The sequence below is a fragment of the Megascapheus bottae genome, chromosome 4, assembly GCF_031878675.1.
Source record: "Megascapheus bottae isolate mThoBot1 chromosome 4, mThoBot2.hap1, whole genome shotgun sequence".
In the NCBI taxonomy this organism is placed as follows: domain Eukaryota; kingdom Metazoa; phylum Chordata; class Mammalia; order Rodentia; family Geomyidae; genus Megascapheus; species Megascapheus bottae.
The window spans coordinates 12,899,831-12,916,449 of NC_143512.1; the positions used below are offsets into that span (position 1 = coordinate 12,899,831).

Here is a 16,619-nt window from a genome sequence, read left to right on the forward strand (position 1 = left end):
AAATATTGCTAGGATTCATGCACTGAGCCCCGGGTCATTGCAGCAAATGTAAAGAGGTATGAGCACTGTGTTCAGTGAGTCTGGATAACTGAATGCCCATGTGCGCAAGCCTCTGGTAAGAAGGATGGAAACAAACTCCCTCTATGGGTAGTGTGTGTGTGTGTGTGGCGGGGGAGGGGCGGGGGGGGGAGACGGAGACGGGGGAGGGGGGGCGGGGGGGCGTGTGTTCTAGGGCAGGTCAAGGCCTGAGCTCTGTTTCTGGGCTTCTTTTTGCTCAAGGTTAGCACTCTACCACAGGAGCCACAGCAGCACTTCCAGCCTTTTCGGAATAGTTTATTGGAGATGAGCATTATGAATTTCCTGCTGTGCTGGCTTCCAACCTCAATCCTCAGATACCAGCCTCCTGAGAAGCTAGGATTACAGATGTGAGAGCCACCAGTGGCTGGCAGGAGGCTTTCTTTTCTTCCTCTTTTTTTTTCAGCAGGTTGTTCAGGTCCCTGACTTGGAGGTAGCAAGTCCTAAATTACATGTACTGCAAAAAGACACACGTACTTAGCTCAGTAAAGCAAGTTTGTTCTCCTTGGGAGGGAATGCAGAATGTAGAATTGACACCAGTTTAAGCTGAGAGCCCAGTCTGTGAGACCTCACTTCTGAGAGGGAATGGCTGAGTACATTATCAGATCCTTTTAACCTTCAAAGCTGCTTCAGGTACATGGTTCCAGTGGTCGCTCAAACTCAAGGTGCAGAGAGTTCAATTCCCAGTACTACTGGGGCAAAACAAAAACTAGTTCAAAACTATTGGGCATGTTTGCTTTTGCCTACAAAAGTACTCCTCTTTTTTTTTTTTGCCAGTCCTGGGCTTGAGCTCAGGGCCTGAGCACTGTCCTTCGGTTTTCTCAAGGCTAGAGCTCTACCACTTGAGCCTCAGCACCACTTCCGGCTTTTTTCTATGTATGTGGTACCGAGGAATCGAACCCGGATCTTCGTGCATGCTAGGCAAACACTTTAACCACTAGGCCAAACTCCCGGCCCAAAAAAAGTACTCCTCTTTTAAGTTGGCCTCCTGACTCTTGATTCTCCTGCTTCAGCCTCCTAAGTGTTTAGATAATAGGTTTGTACCACAATGTCTTGGCAAGATTTCTTCTGTACTTTATTATTTCTTTTAAAAATTTAAGTCATATCTGGGCGCTGGTGGCTCAAGTTTGTATTACCAGCTTCATCTAACAAAGGTGGCACTTAGCCAGGCGTGGTGCCTAATGCCTGTAATCCTAGCTACTCAGGAGGCTGAGATCTGAGGACCATGGTTCAAAGCCAGCCAGGCACTAAAAAGTCGGTAAGACTCTTATCTGTAGTTAACCACCAGAAAACTGGAAGTAGTGCTGTGGCTTAAAAGGTAGAACACTAGCTTTGAACTGAAGAGCTCGGGGACAGTGCCTAGGCCCAGAGTTCAAGCCCCACAACCAGCCAAAAACAAAACAAAACAAAACAAAACAATGACAGCAAAACAAAAAAAAACACAAAAATTTCAGTCATTGTATAAATTAGGGGCTTCATTTTAACTTATTGCATCTTCATCATCTCCTCTACTTTAAACCAACTAAGGAGCATTTTTCTTCCCTGTGCACACTCACACATTACACACATACTTTCTTCGTGTCCTTGAGACTCAGATAAGTTCTGAGGAACACTTCAACCTTTGAAAACTTGCAGTTACTGTGAGGATTCTTAGCAAGAATCATAAGACATTAACTTAATAAGTCAGAATATGAACTGTAGAATCAGATGGATATGAATCTGAATTCTTAACTCTGCCCCTTACTACTATCTTAGGTAACTTTAGTATTTCTAAATCTAAAAATTGTCTCTGTAAAGTGACAGCAGTAATGATGTTGGGATGGAGGAGATAATAAGTACCATTTAAAAACAATGGAAAGGCACATAGACAAACAATTTACCTTCTGAAATAAAGTCAATTTTACCTTTAATACTTAAAAAAAGTAGCTTGAAGCTGGGAGATGATGGCTGGCGCCTATAATCCTAGCTATTCAGGAAGTGTAGCTCTAAAAATTGAGGCTCAAAGTCAGCCTAGGAAGCTAAATCAGCAAATCTTTTATTTCTAATTAACCAGCAAAAAGCTAGAACCTAGGAGCATGGCTCAAGTGGTAGGACATCAGCTGTGGTCCTAAAAGCCAAATGAGAATTTGAGGTCTGAGTTCAAGTCCCAGTACTGGTGCACATATGAAAAAGGTAGGTTAAAGAATGTGATTTGTTATGCAACAATAATGATACCAGAATTAGGCGTACAAATGTAAATGTGGAACAACCACAGATCTTTCTGCAGAGATAGGCTGAGCCTGCCATTAGAGAATTGTGTACTTTTGCAAGTAAGTAGCTTTTGAGGCTGAGGAGAAAACATGAATCTCCCTCACAGAAAGTACTTGCCTGGGCTAGGAGTTGGGCCTAGTTGCAAACTGCTTGCCTAGCATGCACAAAGACCTGGGTTCAGTTCCTCAGTACCATATACGTAGAAAAAAGCCGGAAGTAGTGCTGTGGCTCAAGTGGTAGAGCTTTAGTCTTGAGAAAGCCCAAGGCAATGCTCATTCCCTGAGTTCAAGACCCAGGACTGGCAAAAAGTAAACCAAGAAGAAAAGAAAGGAAGAAAGAAAGGAATGAAGGAACCTGTCTGGTGAGTTGCTGCTTGTAAATCACTTACACTGTAACTGGCATGTAGTAAATACTGTTTGGATTCTATTATGTGCGTATGGTGTGTGCTCAGCAGCTATCTGCTGATTGAGAATATTGCCACCGAGTATTTATAAGATCAAAAGGGTTTTGTTTTGTTTGCCAGTCTTGGAGCTTGAACTCAGGGCCTTAGCACTTCCTTGAGCTTTTTCAAGGCTAGAGCTCTACCACTTGAGCCACAGGACCACATCTGGCTTTTTTCTATGTATGTGGTACTGAGGAATTGAACCTGAGTCTTTGTGCATGCTAGGTAAGCACTGCCACTAGGCAACACTCCCAGCCCCCAAAAGGTGTCCCTTCCCTCCCCCGCATTGTGGGGCTTAAACTCTGGGCCTGGACCACTCTGTCCCTGAGCTCTTCTGCTCAAGTCTACCACTCTACTCCCTTGAGCCACAGCACCACTTCTGTTTTTTTTCTAGTGGTTAATTGGAGATAAGGGTCTCATGGACTTTAGGGCCCAGGCTGGCTTTGAACTGTGATCCTCATGTCAACCTCCTGAGTAGCTAGGATTATAGGCGTGAGCTACTGCCCAGCTGTGGTGTCCCTTTTAAAAATAACTCCCTCCAAACACTTTTTGAGTCAGAGAATTGAGTAGTTTCTAATTGGCCTGTCATCTGGAAATTGAAAGGGCAAAGTGAAAACCACCCTTTGAATCATGTTTGCAAAGAGAATTGTGCCAAGGACTCTTTTATTACTCTAGTATCATTATACATTTAATTAGTCTTATGTCAGCTACTTAGATCAGAGCTAATAGCATATGAAACTATATTGTTTATATCAGTTCCATGGTAACCTGGTGGGTGTGGAGTTGGGGACAAGTGACAACTGTGACGTTTGGTCTGTTGAGTGATTTCATCATGATCTGAGCTCTGAGCTCTCTGCATGGGTGTTCTGGACCTGACCTCTTACGGTGCTTCTCAAGGCACTCAGCTATGAATAAAGATCTTGGCTTGCTTGTCTAACCTTGAAATTTAGCTTAGAGTTGGAGAATATCCTTTTCTTGGGTGATAATGATAAGTGTAACTACAAGTTTTCCCTTAATTAAAAGAGAGTTATAGTTTGGGGAAGGTCTTATAAATAGCTCTTTGATAAGGGAACACATTTGTAGTTCTCCAATTCTGCCCTCTGCTGACCCATACCAATCAACCCAGGCGGTGCCTATGAGTCATGCATCTGTGCTTGTTTTCACTGTCTCTAGGCCCTCTTTTGGGTTTCCGGTTGCCATATCTCTATTTTTTTAGTTGCATAAATATGTCACTCGATTGGAAAGTAGCAGTGTGATCACATAGACATTTCCCTACCCTTGTTTGTTCACTGGCTCTTCCAGAGTACCTCATTGACTCATTAATCTAAATGATTAGGGCTTCTGCTTATACCACTAATTTTTAGAAATAAGTTTTTAATTTATTTTACCCAGCCAGTTTGTGTGTATATATTACTGTGAAGTCTTTGGGTGGAGTACAGACAGATTTGGTGATGAAAGTAATTTGTAAGGAAGTGGCTTGGCCAGTCCTGTTTTTAGACACGAGAGATTTAATGTCCTATCTTTTGCCCTCTGCTGGGCAGCATTTTGAGAATAGTTCCTTTTTTCCCCACCTGGTCCCAGGGCTTGAACTGAGAGAGTGGGCACTGTCCATGAGTCTTTGTGCTCAATGCTAGTACTCTCAAGCACATGAGCCACAACTCCATTTGTCCAAAAAGCATTTTGGCTTTTTGGTGTTTAGTTGATAAATCACATGGACTTTCCTGCCTTGGATAGCTTTAAATTATAATCCTTAGATTGCAGCTTCCTGCAATCTAAACCCTGCACTCTCCCTCCAAAACCTGAAGTAAAATTTATGTAGCATAAAATTTACTGTGTTGCATAATGGACACCCACTCTGACTACAGAATATTTTTATTGTTCCCAAAAGAAACCCCATTACACTTTCCATTAAGCAATGACTTCCCATTCTCTCACCACATTTCAACCATTTCTCTGCTTCCCATCTCTGTAGATTTTCTGTTTTGTTTTTCTGCTGCTGCTTTGTAGTACTGAACTTGACCTTGTGCTTTCTAAACAGGTATTCCACTGCTGAGTCATACCTCCAGCCTAGTTTTATCTGTTCTTGATACTCATATAATATGTGACTTTTGGTGTCTAGCTTTTATATAGTTGAGTTGTTTTCAAAGCTCATACATAAAGCATACAGTATGTCATTCCTTTTTTAGTCTAAATACTCTCCCCCCCCCCCCTTGCCAGTCTTGGAGCTTGAACTCAGGGCCTAAGCACTGTCCTTGGGCTTTCTCAAGGCTACCACTCTACCACTTGAGCCACAGCACCACTTCTGGCTTTTTCTGTGTATGTGGTACTGAGGATTCAGTACCAGATCAAAACCCAGGGTTTTGTGGAAGCACTCTACCACGAGGCCACATTTCTGGCTCTAGTCTAAATATTCTATTGTGTAAACATACCACAGTTAATTCAGGTAATGTATGGTTTCATTTTTTCCCCTTTTTGATTCTTGTGAGCAAGGCTACAGTGAACATTCATAAATTTTCTTTGAATATCTGTCATTTCTCTTGGGTATGTACTCGAGAATACAATTGCTGGGTCATTTGATATCTTATGTTTTTGAATGACTGGTTCCAATAGCAGTTACACCATTTTACATTTTTACCAGCAATATATGACTGTTCCAGTTTCCTCACATCTTGTCAGTTTGTTATTTTCTGTTTTTAATTATAGTTGTCTTTGGGAATGTAAAGTCATTATGGATTTCCCCCCCCTCCCCCCGGCCTAGAGCTTAAACTCAGGCCTGGGTACTGTCTGAGTCTTTGTGCTCAATGCTAGTACTCTTAAGCACATGAGCCACAGCTCCATTTGTGGCTTTTTAGGGGTGGTAATTTGAAGATAGGAGCCACAAGGACTTTGCTGTCCTGGCTAGCCTCAAGAATGATCCTCAGATCTTCAGCCTCTCCTGAATAGCTAGGATTACAAGTGTGAGCCACCAGCTCCTGGCTTACTGTGAATTTTATTTGCCTTTCTGTAATAACTGATGTCAACTAGCTTTTCATGAGCTAATTGGCTGTCTTTAGAGAAATGATTGTTCAGATATTTCACTTGATTTCTAACTAGGTTGTCTGTTATAATGTTGAGTTATAAGAAACTAAGAATTCTGGATTAGATTGGGGTAGACTGGAGTAGATTGGGGAGACTGGTTTTGGGTTTTTTTTTGTGGGGGGGAGTCAGTTGTGGGGCTTGAACTCTGGGCCTGGGTGCTGTCCCTGAGCTTTTCAGCTCAAGGCTACCACCCTACCCCTTGAGCCACAGCGCCATTTCCAGTTTTCCAATGGTTAATTGGAGATAAGAGTCTCACATTCTTTAGTGCCTAGGCTGGCTTTAAACCACAATCCTCACATCTCAGCCTCCTGAGTAGCTAGAATTATAGGCGTGAGCCACCACACCTGGCTGGTTTCAGGTTTTTTTGCCCTGCATGCCTGTGTGCCAGTCGGTCCTGCCTTCAGCTGAGTTGAGTCAGTTCCACCTCTACTTCTAAGAATGCAAGGTGTTGACCTTTCTTCCTTTCCAGCTGCAACCACTCCTTATTCTTCCTCCCTTTCACACACCTGAGGGCCAGACTCCATGATGAAGAATGAGGTGTGCCAAATGCAGTGGATTGCATATTCTTGCTTTTCTTCACAGACCAGGACAAATTAAAGGGAAGCTGAAAGTGTATTATTTGCTTATTTGGTGAAGTTTTTAACATTTGCTCTAAGCACCCCCCCCCCTTTTTTTTGCAAGTCCTGGGGCTTGAACTCAGGGCTTGAGTACTGCCCTTGGGCTTTCTCAAGACTAGAGCTCTACCACTTGAGCCACAGCAACACTTCTGGCTTTTATTATGTATGTGGTACTGAGGAATTGATCCCAAGGCTTTGTGCATGCTAGGCAAACACTCTTATCAGTAGGCCAAACTATCGCGCGCGCGGGGCGGGGGGGGTGGAAGAAGAAGAAAAATATGTAAAATATCTTGATTTTTGTAGAATTGGTTTTTAAAAAAATATATCCTAGGTATATTAATTTATTCTCATATGTTGATTCTTCAAAGCCCATTCTATATAGGCTATATTGTATGGTTGCTTTGTTTGAGAAATGAGCCAGAGTTGGATTGCAAAATTGTGTTCCCCCCTTCCCCCTTTCTTTTAAGAGCTATCTATCCATCCATCCATCCATCCATCTATCGTTGTTGTTGGTGGTCATGGGGCTTGAACTCTGGTCTTGAGCGCTGTCCCTTGAGCTCTTAAGCTCAAGGCTACCATCCTACCCCTTGAACCACAGAACCACTTCTCATTTTTCTAATGGTTAATTGGAGATAAGAGTCTCTTGTGGCTATCTTTGAACCAAGTGAGATCCTCAGATCTCAGCCTCCTGAGTAGCTAGAATTACAGGTATGAGCCACCACGCCTGGCTTAAAAATAATTTTTGATATTTTTTTCCACTTATTTTATGCTTATGTGATACTGAGGAATCGAACCTAAGGCTTCATGCATGCTAGGCAAGCACTCCTATCTCTAGGCCCAGGAAGACCCCTTTGTAAGGACAAAATTTCAGCCAAAATCTGAGCAAAAAGTATCTGAAGGAAGAATATTACAGGTGGAAGGTACAATAGATAGGTGTAAATCTGGTGGATTTTAAGCAAAAGCATGGGAGTACCAAGTGGTAATAAGGTTCACAGGGGCCAGATGATAGGGCCTTACCATTCAGGTTTGGTTTTTATTCTAAGTATGATGGGAAGCTGGAAGAGGATTTTGAGCAGAGGCTTAAGCCAGGAGGGAGGATTTTATTTTGTAGTTGTATGAATATATTTTATATAAAAATAAATACATTGGCCCGCTAGGGTGGTCTAGTGATAGAGTGCTAGCCTAGCATGCATGAAAACCGGGTTCAATTGTTCCGTACCTCATAAATAGAAAAAAGCTGGAAATGGTGCTATGGCTCAAGTGGTAGAGATCTAGCCTTGAGAAAGCCCAAGGACAGAGCTCAGGCCCTGAGTTCAAGCCTGAGGACTGGCAAAAAACAAAAAACCCACATTTATGTATTTAATCCTTAATCCTTCCTTCCTCCTTCCCCTCCCTTTCTTCTCCTTTCCCCTCTTTCTCTTCCCTTTCTTTCTTTCTTCTACTTCAATAGTAGAAAGTTTTTGAGCGGAGATTCATTTTCTTATGATATCCCTTAATCAGGCTTGGAATAGGATAGTAAAATGGAGTCAGAAGAATATGGACTAGAATTGTATTTGGAAGTTACTAATGTTTGCTGATGGAAGTTGAGTTTGAGGAAAATAAAAAAATTGGACATAGCTTCTGTGTTTTTGGCTTTGTTTTCATGATTTTTTCAGTTGATTGCCATTCACTGAGCTAATTATAAATCAGTAGTCTTTATTTTAAACACATTAACAGAGTTTAACATCCAAGAGGATATGTTTCATAAGGAAGTGGATATTGAAATCTGGAATGAAGGGATATTAGGGTTGGTGTATCTGACTTTTGGAAGTCAAAAAGGATGCTTGAAGGTCTGAGGCAACTGAGAGCATCTAAGAGGTGGCACTGAAGGGATAGAGAGCTGGAGTCCAGTGGTATCAGAGGAAGAAAGGGTGTGGTGCCATGAAAGCTAAGAGAGGAAAGTATTTTGGGAGTTTCGCTGAGTGCTGTTGATTGAGTTACAAGATCATAGAGAAGTATCTGCACTTATGGACAGTGGACCGATCATCAGATCTGGATCACATTCGGTTCAGTAAGCAGATGGAAGGGGCATTGGAGAGCAATTAGAAGTAAGAGGCAGCTATTAAAAACAAAGAAGTTTTGCTGAGAAGTGGGCTGTGAGGTCACACAAATAATTATTTTAGATGGTTTGAATCTAGGGCTTTATGCTTGCTAGACAGATACTTTACTGCTGAGCCAGGTCTCCAGTCCTTTTCTGCACTAGTTGTTGTTAATGTTATTAATGTTATTATAGGTCGTGGGGCTTGAACTCAGGGCCTGTGCATTGTCCCTGAGCTCTTTTACTCAAAGCTAGCTCTCTAGCACTTCAGTGATTGGAGATAAGAGTCTCACAGACTTTGCTGCCTGTGCTGTCTTTAAACCATAATCCTCATATCTCAGCCTCTTGAGTAGCTAGGATTACAGGCGTGAGCCACCAGTTTCCAGCTGCACTGGTTATTTTTGAGATAGGGTCTTGCTTCCTGCCCAGATATTTACCTAGACCGTGATCCATCTAATTTAGGCATCCTGTTTAGCTGGGATGACACCATTTTGTCCAGCCACAGTTGAGAAGTAGTGTTGTGAACTTTTCTGCTTAAGGTGGCTTTGAATCATGATTCCCCTCACATTAGCCTCCCAAGTAGTTAGCTACCAGCACTTAGCTAAGAAATCCACTCATGCGTGCCCCCCTCTCCCATACACACACAGTGATTTGCCTCCCTAGGGAGGATCTTGCAGGAAAAAATCAAGGTAAAAAAAGAGGAAAGATAGGATTGGAGTGAAGTGCTTGGGGATGTAATCTGTGCCCTAGTGGGGAGTGTTCTGTTTTGATTGCTATGAAAACCCGGGGGTACTCTGCATTACAACAACAGACGCCATGATATGAACAGAGTAAGTGCAGTAGTAAATTTGATAGTGGGAAAAAGAGTGGCCATCAGATTGCTTTTATTTTCCCAGTGAGCTGAAAAGAGAGTTGGTTTGAAGAGACAAAGTACAAAATTATTTTGGAGAATAAAGCGTCATTTTAATAGAATTTCTGTATAATACAGAGTACTCATTTGAGATTCATGGCTCTGCATTTGAAGAAGTGCTGGGGTACTAGGCATGGGATGGGAAGGCAGTTTGGTTTAACTGGGTTGACATTGTGCCAAGTAGGTGCAGCAGAGTGAGGGGGCAAAGGAGAAAGACTGAGGAGTACATATGAATGAGGGATTGCGGCAAGTGAGCTGAATAAAGGGAAAACTTACAGAAATGTAATATGCAGTAAGTGTGAGGAAGTTGAGAAAAATGCCAGAGGAAAACTGAGAAGTGAGCTGGAAGAATATGAGGTAGTAGTGGGGGTGAAGTGAAAGTTTCAGAGGTATTGACAAGATCTAAGGTATTACATGGGCAGGATGGCTATGTGTGTGGGGGGGGTGTGTGGATAACTAATCATTATGACAGTAGAGAAGGTTCTGGTAGAACTTATTTTGCAAGGTGCAGCGGAGGTGTGGAGGAAGATGGTGCCAGTAATGAATAAGGGCTCATACATATACAAGCTGTTGTTGGAAGGGGAATTGGGTGAGAAAGCATGATGTCATGAATTTCAAAAGCCAGTTATTGAAGGAAAAAGCAGGAGAAATGATTTGGCAGTGAGCTGAATGAATGGAAAGACAGATGAATGGAAACTTTGGCTTTTATTAGACAGCTTTCATTGAAAGTTAAAAATCTCTACTGTAGTCCATTCTACCTTTTAAAGCTACATCTTTTTTTTTTTTTTAAGAAGACAAATTGGCAGAGTGGATAGGCCAAATCACAGCCAGGCCTGTGAGTCACACCATGCCTCTGCCTCCCACATTGTCTATGACTGCTTTTGTGCTGGAGTTGAGTAGTTGTAATAGGTAACTCCACAAAGCCTAAAATACTTATTATCATGCTCTTTGTAGAAAAAGTTTACTGAATGTGATTTAAAGCAGTGGTTCTTACAATTCAGTGAATGTTAATCATACAAAACAGATTTGTGGGCTCCCCCTCAACATTTCTGATTCATCAGGTTGGGCCCCAAGAATATGCATTTCTGAATTCTAAATTCCCAGGTAATGTTCCTGGGATAGGAAGAATATTTTAAGAGCTGTTGCTTTTAGGTAGTGATTCAGTTCCTTCTGTCTTTGATCTTTTTTTTTTTTTTTTTTTTTGGTTGGTCTTTGGGGCTTGGAACTCTTCAGCTCAGGGCTAGCGTACTACCACTTTGAACCATAGTGCCAGAACTGGTGGTTACTTGGAGATGAGTCTCATGGACTTTTATGCCTGGGCTGGTTTTGAACCTCAATCCTCAGATTTTACCCTCCTGAGTAGCTAGGATTACAGGCAAGAGCCACTAGCACTCAGCCCGCTCTTTGATCTTTGCTGAAGCAAAAGTCCCAGGACTGTCTACTTTAGCACATATCATTTGGCATGGTTCACCAGCTTGCCTTCATTGCTTTTAGACCTGGTGCCCCAGATGGTAATGATTCTTTGGACTAAGCCTGGTGGCTGGTGCCATTTGCATTAGACTGGTTGTCCTTCCTGGCTCTGCACTTAGCTATGAACATTCTTTCCAGTTTGTTCTCTCCCTGATGTTTAGAAGCCTGGAATTTGAATGGAGCTGATATAAGAGGGAAAGTAACAGAATCTTAGGAGCTACTGAAGGATAGTCACTAAGGTGTGGAGGAAATAAGCTCTGCCCCCAGTGTATTTCTGCTCTAAGGTGCTTGAGCAGTGTAGAGGTTTGGCCTGGCAGACTGAGTTGGGGTGTAGAGGTTTTGGCCTGGCAGATTGAGTTGGGGCAGGGCTAGCCTGTGATTAGGTGTTTACACCCTCATGGTAGCAGTGTCAGTCCTCCAGCAGGTAAATCAGCCCAGGAGTAAAGCAAGGCCCGTGCTTAGTGGAACCAAGTCATTTGTGCCTGTCCTTTGAGGTTTCTTTTAAGTCTCCATGTCTCAGGTTGCTTGCTCTTTCTTCGTAGTATTGGTTTCATAGTGCAGCAGTGTGGCAGTCATCTTAGAGCCTAACAGGTCTTGGTAGGAAAGAGATGTTTCCAGTGCCTTCACAAGTGGATAGCCAGCTTCCATTCCTAGCCCAGTTTTACCTCCTTTTCCTGCTTTTACTCTGCCTTCCTTACATGTTTGTTCATGGGAGCATTCCTCCCTGAGCTCTGCCCCCCTCCTGCTGGCCCCAGCCCCCCTCCCTCGCTCCACTTTCCTCTCTGTCGGTGCTTGTCTTCCCTTCTGCCATCCATATTTTGCTGTCTGCCAAGACAGACCTCCTTAGCCTACAGTGTTAAATTTCTCCATGGTGAGTGGCTGCCATTATCTTCTGCAGAGAGGAGACAAGAATCAGTGAGATTCTTGGACTTTCAATTGAACACCACGGGCAAGACAATGAGAAGGTAGTCTTTGCCTTCAGTTTTCCAGTTGGCAATAGAACTTAAAATTGTCAGAGGCTTGAATGTAGACTGAAAAGGGAGAAATTGAGAAGGTCAGCCTTAGAGCAGAAGGTCTCTGAAGACAAAGATCTCATAGAACCTGAGGGAACTTATGGTGGGCCTTGTGTGTTGCCTCCTAAGTCTGGATTGGAAATAGGGTAGCTAGAAGGGCTTGCCAGTCAACCATGTCTCCTCTTTCTCCTGAACTGCATTATATTTTTATATTTGTTTGTTTAGTCTTGATGAGAGTTCATTTGAAGAAAGGGGTCTGTGACTAAAGAAAAACAATGGGGCCTAGTGAGGAGACATTCTGGTATTGTGCAGTTCTTCACTTTATAATCGAAGAGAATCAGAGGAAAAAACTTTAATAGCTAGATATGGTTTTCATGCCTAAAATTCCAGCATATGGACTGAGGCAGGGGGATTAGGTGTTCCAGTACAGCTTGAGGTACTATACAACAAGACCCAGAACAACAGACCTCTTTTCTATGTCCCCAAAACCTGACAAACAGGAGAAAATAAATTATATATCAAGTGAGCTGGGGACAAAGTTTCTTAAAAAAAAAAAAAAGGACAAAGTCTGTAGATAGTGTCATAAAATGACTTACCGCAGAAGTCTAATTGAGAAATTGTGTCATGTTGGGAAAGTTCCAGGGACGTGAGCCTCTTCCCTTTAGTGAGAATGAAGGGAGTCCCTCACGTTGTCTCCCAGAAAAACCTGCTGATGAGCAGTGACGCCAGCAGTGTCACTTCCCTGGTCATGCTAACCCCCACGGAAGTCTCAGAATTTCTCAGAATAAGAATGTTGCTACAACCAGAGCGTTGTGGTTTGATGCCACTAGAGAGACTCCTAGGAGTCAAGAGTTCTGAGGGAATTGGCTCAGCAAGACACAGAGAGGCAGCCTTGAGGGCAGTAGCAGTGGCCCAGGACTGCCACAGAGGCTTCCTTATGCCCTGTGCTCTCTGGACAGTGGTTGTCTCCTGTGATTCACAAACACCCGGAGGGTGACATCTGATGGGATAATTTCTTAGGGATTTCAGAGCTGCAGCATGGGAAATTAAGGCGATTTGTTTTATAGTTGTAAAAGTTGGGAAAGCTAAAGGGCCAGATCATTAGGGCCATTCTATTGTAGGAACAAGACTTTGATGTCAAAAGATAAGCAGAGTTTCAATTTTGGATCTATGTATAGCTAAAGGCAAGATACTAGAAGGCAGTGTCAAACCAGAGGAAGATAGCTGCTTTCTGCCTGTTGCTTCTGGTGCATGTTCATTTATTCAAGGTGGAGGAAGACTAAAAAAGAGCAGTGTGTGTACAAGTGAATTAAATTCATAATGCAGCATTCCCACCATCAATGCACTGTATTTAATGAGTGAGGAGTTGCAGTTATATGCCAACCATTGTCCTAGACACTAGGTATCTATCATGAGACAGAACCAAATCCTGCCTTTGTGGACCTTTCCTTTAGGGCTCTGAAATTGTGTGGTGAGAGCTAAGGCATGATAGGGTCCTTTGGGTCCACAAGACTGTTGGGAGAGATTGTGTGTGGAGACATGCCTCATTTTCAGGTCCTTTGTTGGTTTCATAACTGTATAATGAGTTACCACAAGCCAGTGATTTAAAACTTACTAGTGTCTTCTTTCACAGTTCTAGAAGTTAGGACTCCAAAATCGAGGTGTTACGTGGCTTTCCTTGGGAGGAATCCTTTCTAGGCCTCTTTTAGTTTCCTTACAGATAAATTGCTCATGTTTCTCCTCCTTTCCACAATGGCATTCTCCCTCTCTTGTGTCTCTACACTGCCTTTTAACAAGGATATTAAACATTGGTCTCAAGGTCCATTCATGATGACCTCACTTTAACAGGGTTAACAGCTGCAAAGACCTTTCCCCAGTAAGATCATGTTAACGTGAAGCAAGGATTCCCGTTTCAGCCTGTCTTGTAAGAGTCGGTTTACCTCATAGTGTAGAAGCTTTGGTTTTAGTTTGACGGAGGATCTTCTAGACTTAGATGTGCTTAGAGATGAGACACAACTGAAATAATTAGAAAATGGGCCTTACTATGCTAGCAGTTGTCTCTCTTGGAATTAATTTTCTAAATGAATTTCCTATTAAGTTTATTTGCACGATTATTGTTTTTGAAACTTAAAGACCTTAGGGACATACAAATAGTACAATTCATGAAAGAAGGAAGAAATGTTATAATTATGGAATGAAGTTTTTGGGTTTTTTTTTTTTGTCAGTCGTGGCACTTGAACTCTGGGCCTGGGCATTGTCCCTGAGCTCTTCAGTTCAAGGCTACCACCCTACCTCTTGAGCCACAGTGCTACTTCCGGTTTTCTGGTGGGTAATTGGAGATAAGAGTCTCATGGACTTTAGTGCTCGGGCTGGCTTTGAACTGGGATCTTCAGATCTCAGCCTCCTGAGTAGCTAGGATTATAGGCATGAGCCACCACACCCAGCTAGAATAAAGAATTTTTATAATTGAGAATGACAGCCTCAATTTGGCCAGAGGCCTGGGGGAATAGGGCAGAGAAATCTGTGCTGATGTTCAGGTTTATAGTTTGGCCAGCTGTGATATTAACAGAGATTGAATGCAACAGACCCCATAGTCCCAGAGCACCAGCAGTGACAGGGAAAACCTTGTTTCTTCTACCAGTCCTTAGCTAGACTGAATTGCCCAGACATACGTGGTGCTTCCTGTGTGACTGCTGTTCCCTCTGTGCAACACCCAGTGTGTATACATTCTTCAGTGATGTGTCAGGATTTATTGGTATGTGCCTCTTTTTAAGTCACAAACTCTAGGGTTGTTTATCAAAGGAAGTTCAAGTTCTTGCTCTGCTATTACAATGATAGGAGTGTATCTGGTTTAGCAGTATAATCAAAATTCCTTAGCAACAGTATACATTTGTGACCACTCTATTGTTACCACAGTCACAGTGAATTTTATAGAGGATCCTGTTGTATTTTAAGGGTGTGGGAAAGTTGGCAGGTGGGAGATGAGTAGACTGGGTATGTTAGAAAAGAAATTTGAAGTTATAAAGGACAAGAGTTAGGTTAATAAAAGAATTGGTGGACTGGGAGTTTGGCCTAGTGGTAGAGTGCTTGCCTAGCCTGCACGAAGACCCAGGTTCGATTCCTCGGTACCACACACGTAGAAAAAAGCCAGAAGTAGTGCTTTGGCTCAAGTGGTAGAGCTCTAGCCTGTCTAAGGACAGTGCACAGGCCCTGAATTCAAGCCCGACAACTGGCAAAAATGAATAAAAGAATTGGTAAGATTTGTCTTACCAGTGACAGCATTTGGCTCCAGTAGCAAAGAGCCTCAGAATGTATCATTTAAAGGATACCTGGTGAGAGGGTGGCAGGAGGTCAAAGGCAAGGATGTGGGGATGGAGATCAGGGAGATCTGATGCAAGTAAAGACAGGAATAGTTTGTTTCTATTTGTCCTCTTCAGTGACCGTCCAATGCCTGTCAGGCTATCATGCCACCTGAAGCACAGTGTGATGCCCTTTCCCTCAGCCTTTTCTTGGCTTCTTTGGGTCTTGTGGGCACTTAGAGGGCAAAGAAGGGTTCTGGTGGACTGACCTGCCTGCACTGGGCTCCAGTGTGGCTCTGTCATGCGCACCCTGAGAGGGGAGGATTTTATTCCTTTAGGACATGTGGAGTATTCCGCTGCAAGCCAGCCTTTATTTCATGTCTGTTAAGTAGGAATACAGACGTAATATATCCTCAGGGCAGGGACCAGTGGTAAGGCCACCATACTTCTGGGGTGAGAACAGGAAAAGTAATGTATACACATCATTTCCTTTGACTAATCTCTTATCCTAGACCAGATGTGGCTCCTAAAAGTAGCTAAATATCTTTGTGTAAATTGAGATTTTTAATTTAAGACTCAGATGGGTCAGGAAGTAAACTTCCAAAAGGTCTGCTTTACTCAGTGTGTCACTGTCCTGGATTCCTGGCAGCAGCAGTTTCATTAGGAAAGCAGATTCACCCCCCCCCTCCCTAGACTTATCTGCTGCAGTGAGAAGGGTGTCTCGCGCTGAATGCTCAGGGCAGTCACTGGCTGGAGAGCAGTGTACCCTATAGCACTAGGAGGTACAAGTACCTGGCCCAGGCCATGGAAAATCTTGAAGAGACAGTCCATAATAGAGCTGGAGCTCTGTTCTGGAATTTCTTGGCTTTGTCCGGTCTGTGTACATAGACACCTGTTTTTTGAGCCAACAGCCCTCTCAGGAAAAGTGCTACTGCCTTCCATGGGAGCAGCTCCATGTGCTGTCCCAGGCCACCTCCTCTTCCTGCTTGCTGTGGCAGGTGGGGGAGCACTGTGGGCATGTATGCACCTACAAGTCTCGATCATTGTCTTTGGCCATGAAGGCTGCATCTGCCAACCTGACCTGTTCTCCTTTCTTATCATATTGCAGCAGAAAAAGTCTTACCTGGAGCGCAGTGTTAAAGAAGCCGAGGACAACATCCGGGAGATGCTGATGGCACGAAGGGCACAGTAGAAGCATCAAGAAGCTCTTTCCCTCTTGACTCTTCTCATCCTGGCAAGAACTGAGGGACTTGTGCCAGGGTAACATCCTCCCTTGGGCTAGATGGACCTTTTAATCGGAATGGCTTCACCCCCATCTTCCCTATAATGGGACCTGTTTTGGTTTCCTCCTCTGCCACCCTGCCCAGGATAGCCTTGGAGCCTAGGTT

General features: G+C 43.2%; 1 protein-coding gene across 1 annotated transcript in view; it reads left to right on the top strand.

Annotated features, from left to right (window-relative positions):
• Pfdn1 (prefoldin subunit 1) overlaps positions 1 to 16,580 on the top strand; it is a 56,788-nt gene extending 40,208 nt beyond the window's left edge. Inside the window, exon 4 of the mRNA XM_090331400.1 lies at positions 16,340 to 16,580. Within this exon, the coding sequence (XP_090187526.1) occupies positions 16,340 to 16,423 (84 nt within the window). The 3' untranslated portion in view covers positions 16,424 to 16,580. The remainder of the gene's footprint in view (positions 1 to 16,339) is intronic.
• The last annotated feature ends 39 nt before the right edge of the window (positions 16,581 to 16,619 follow it).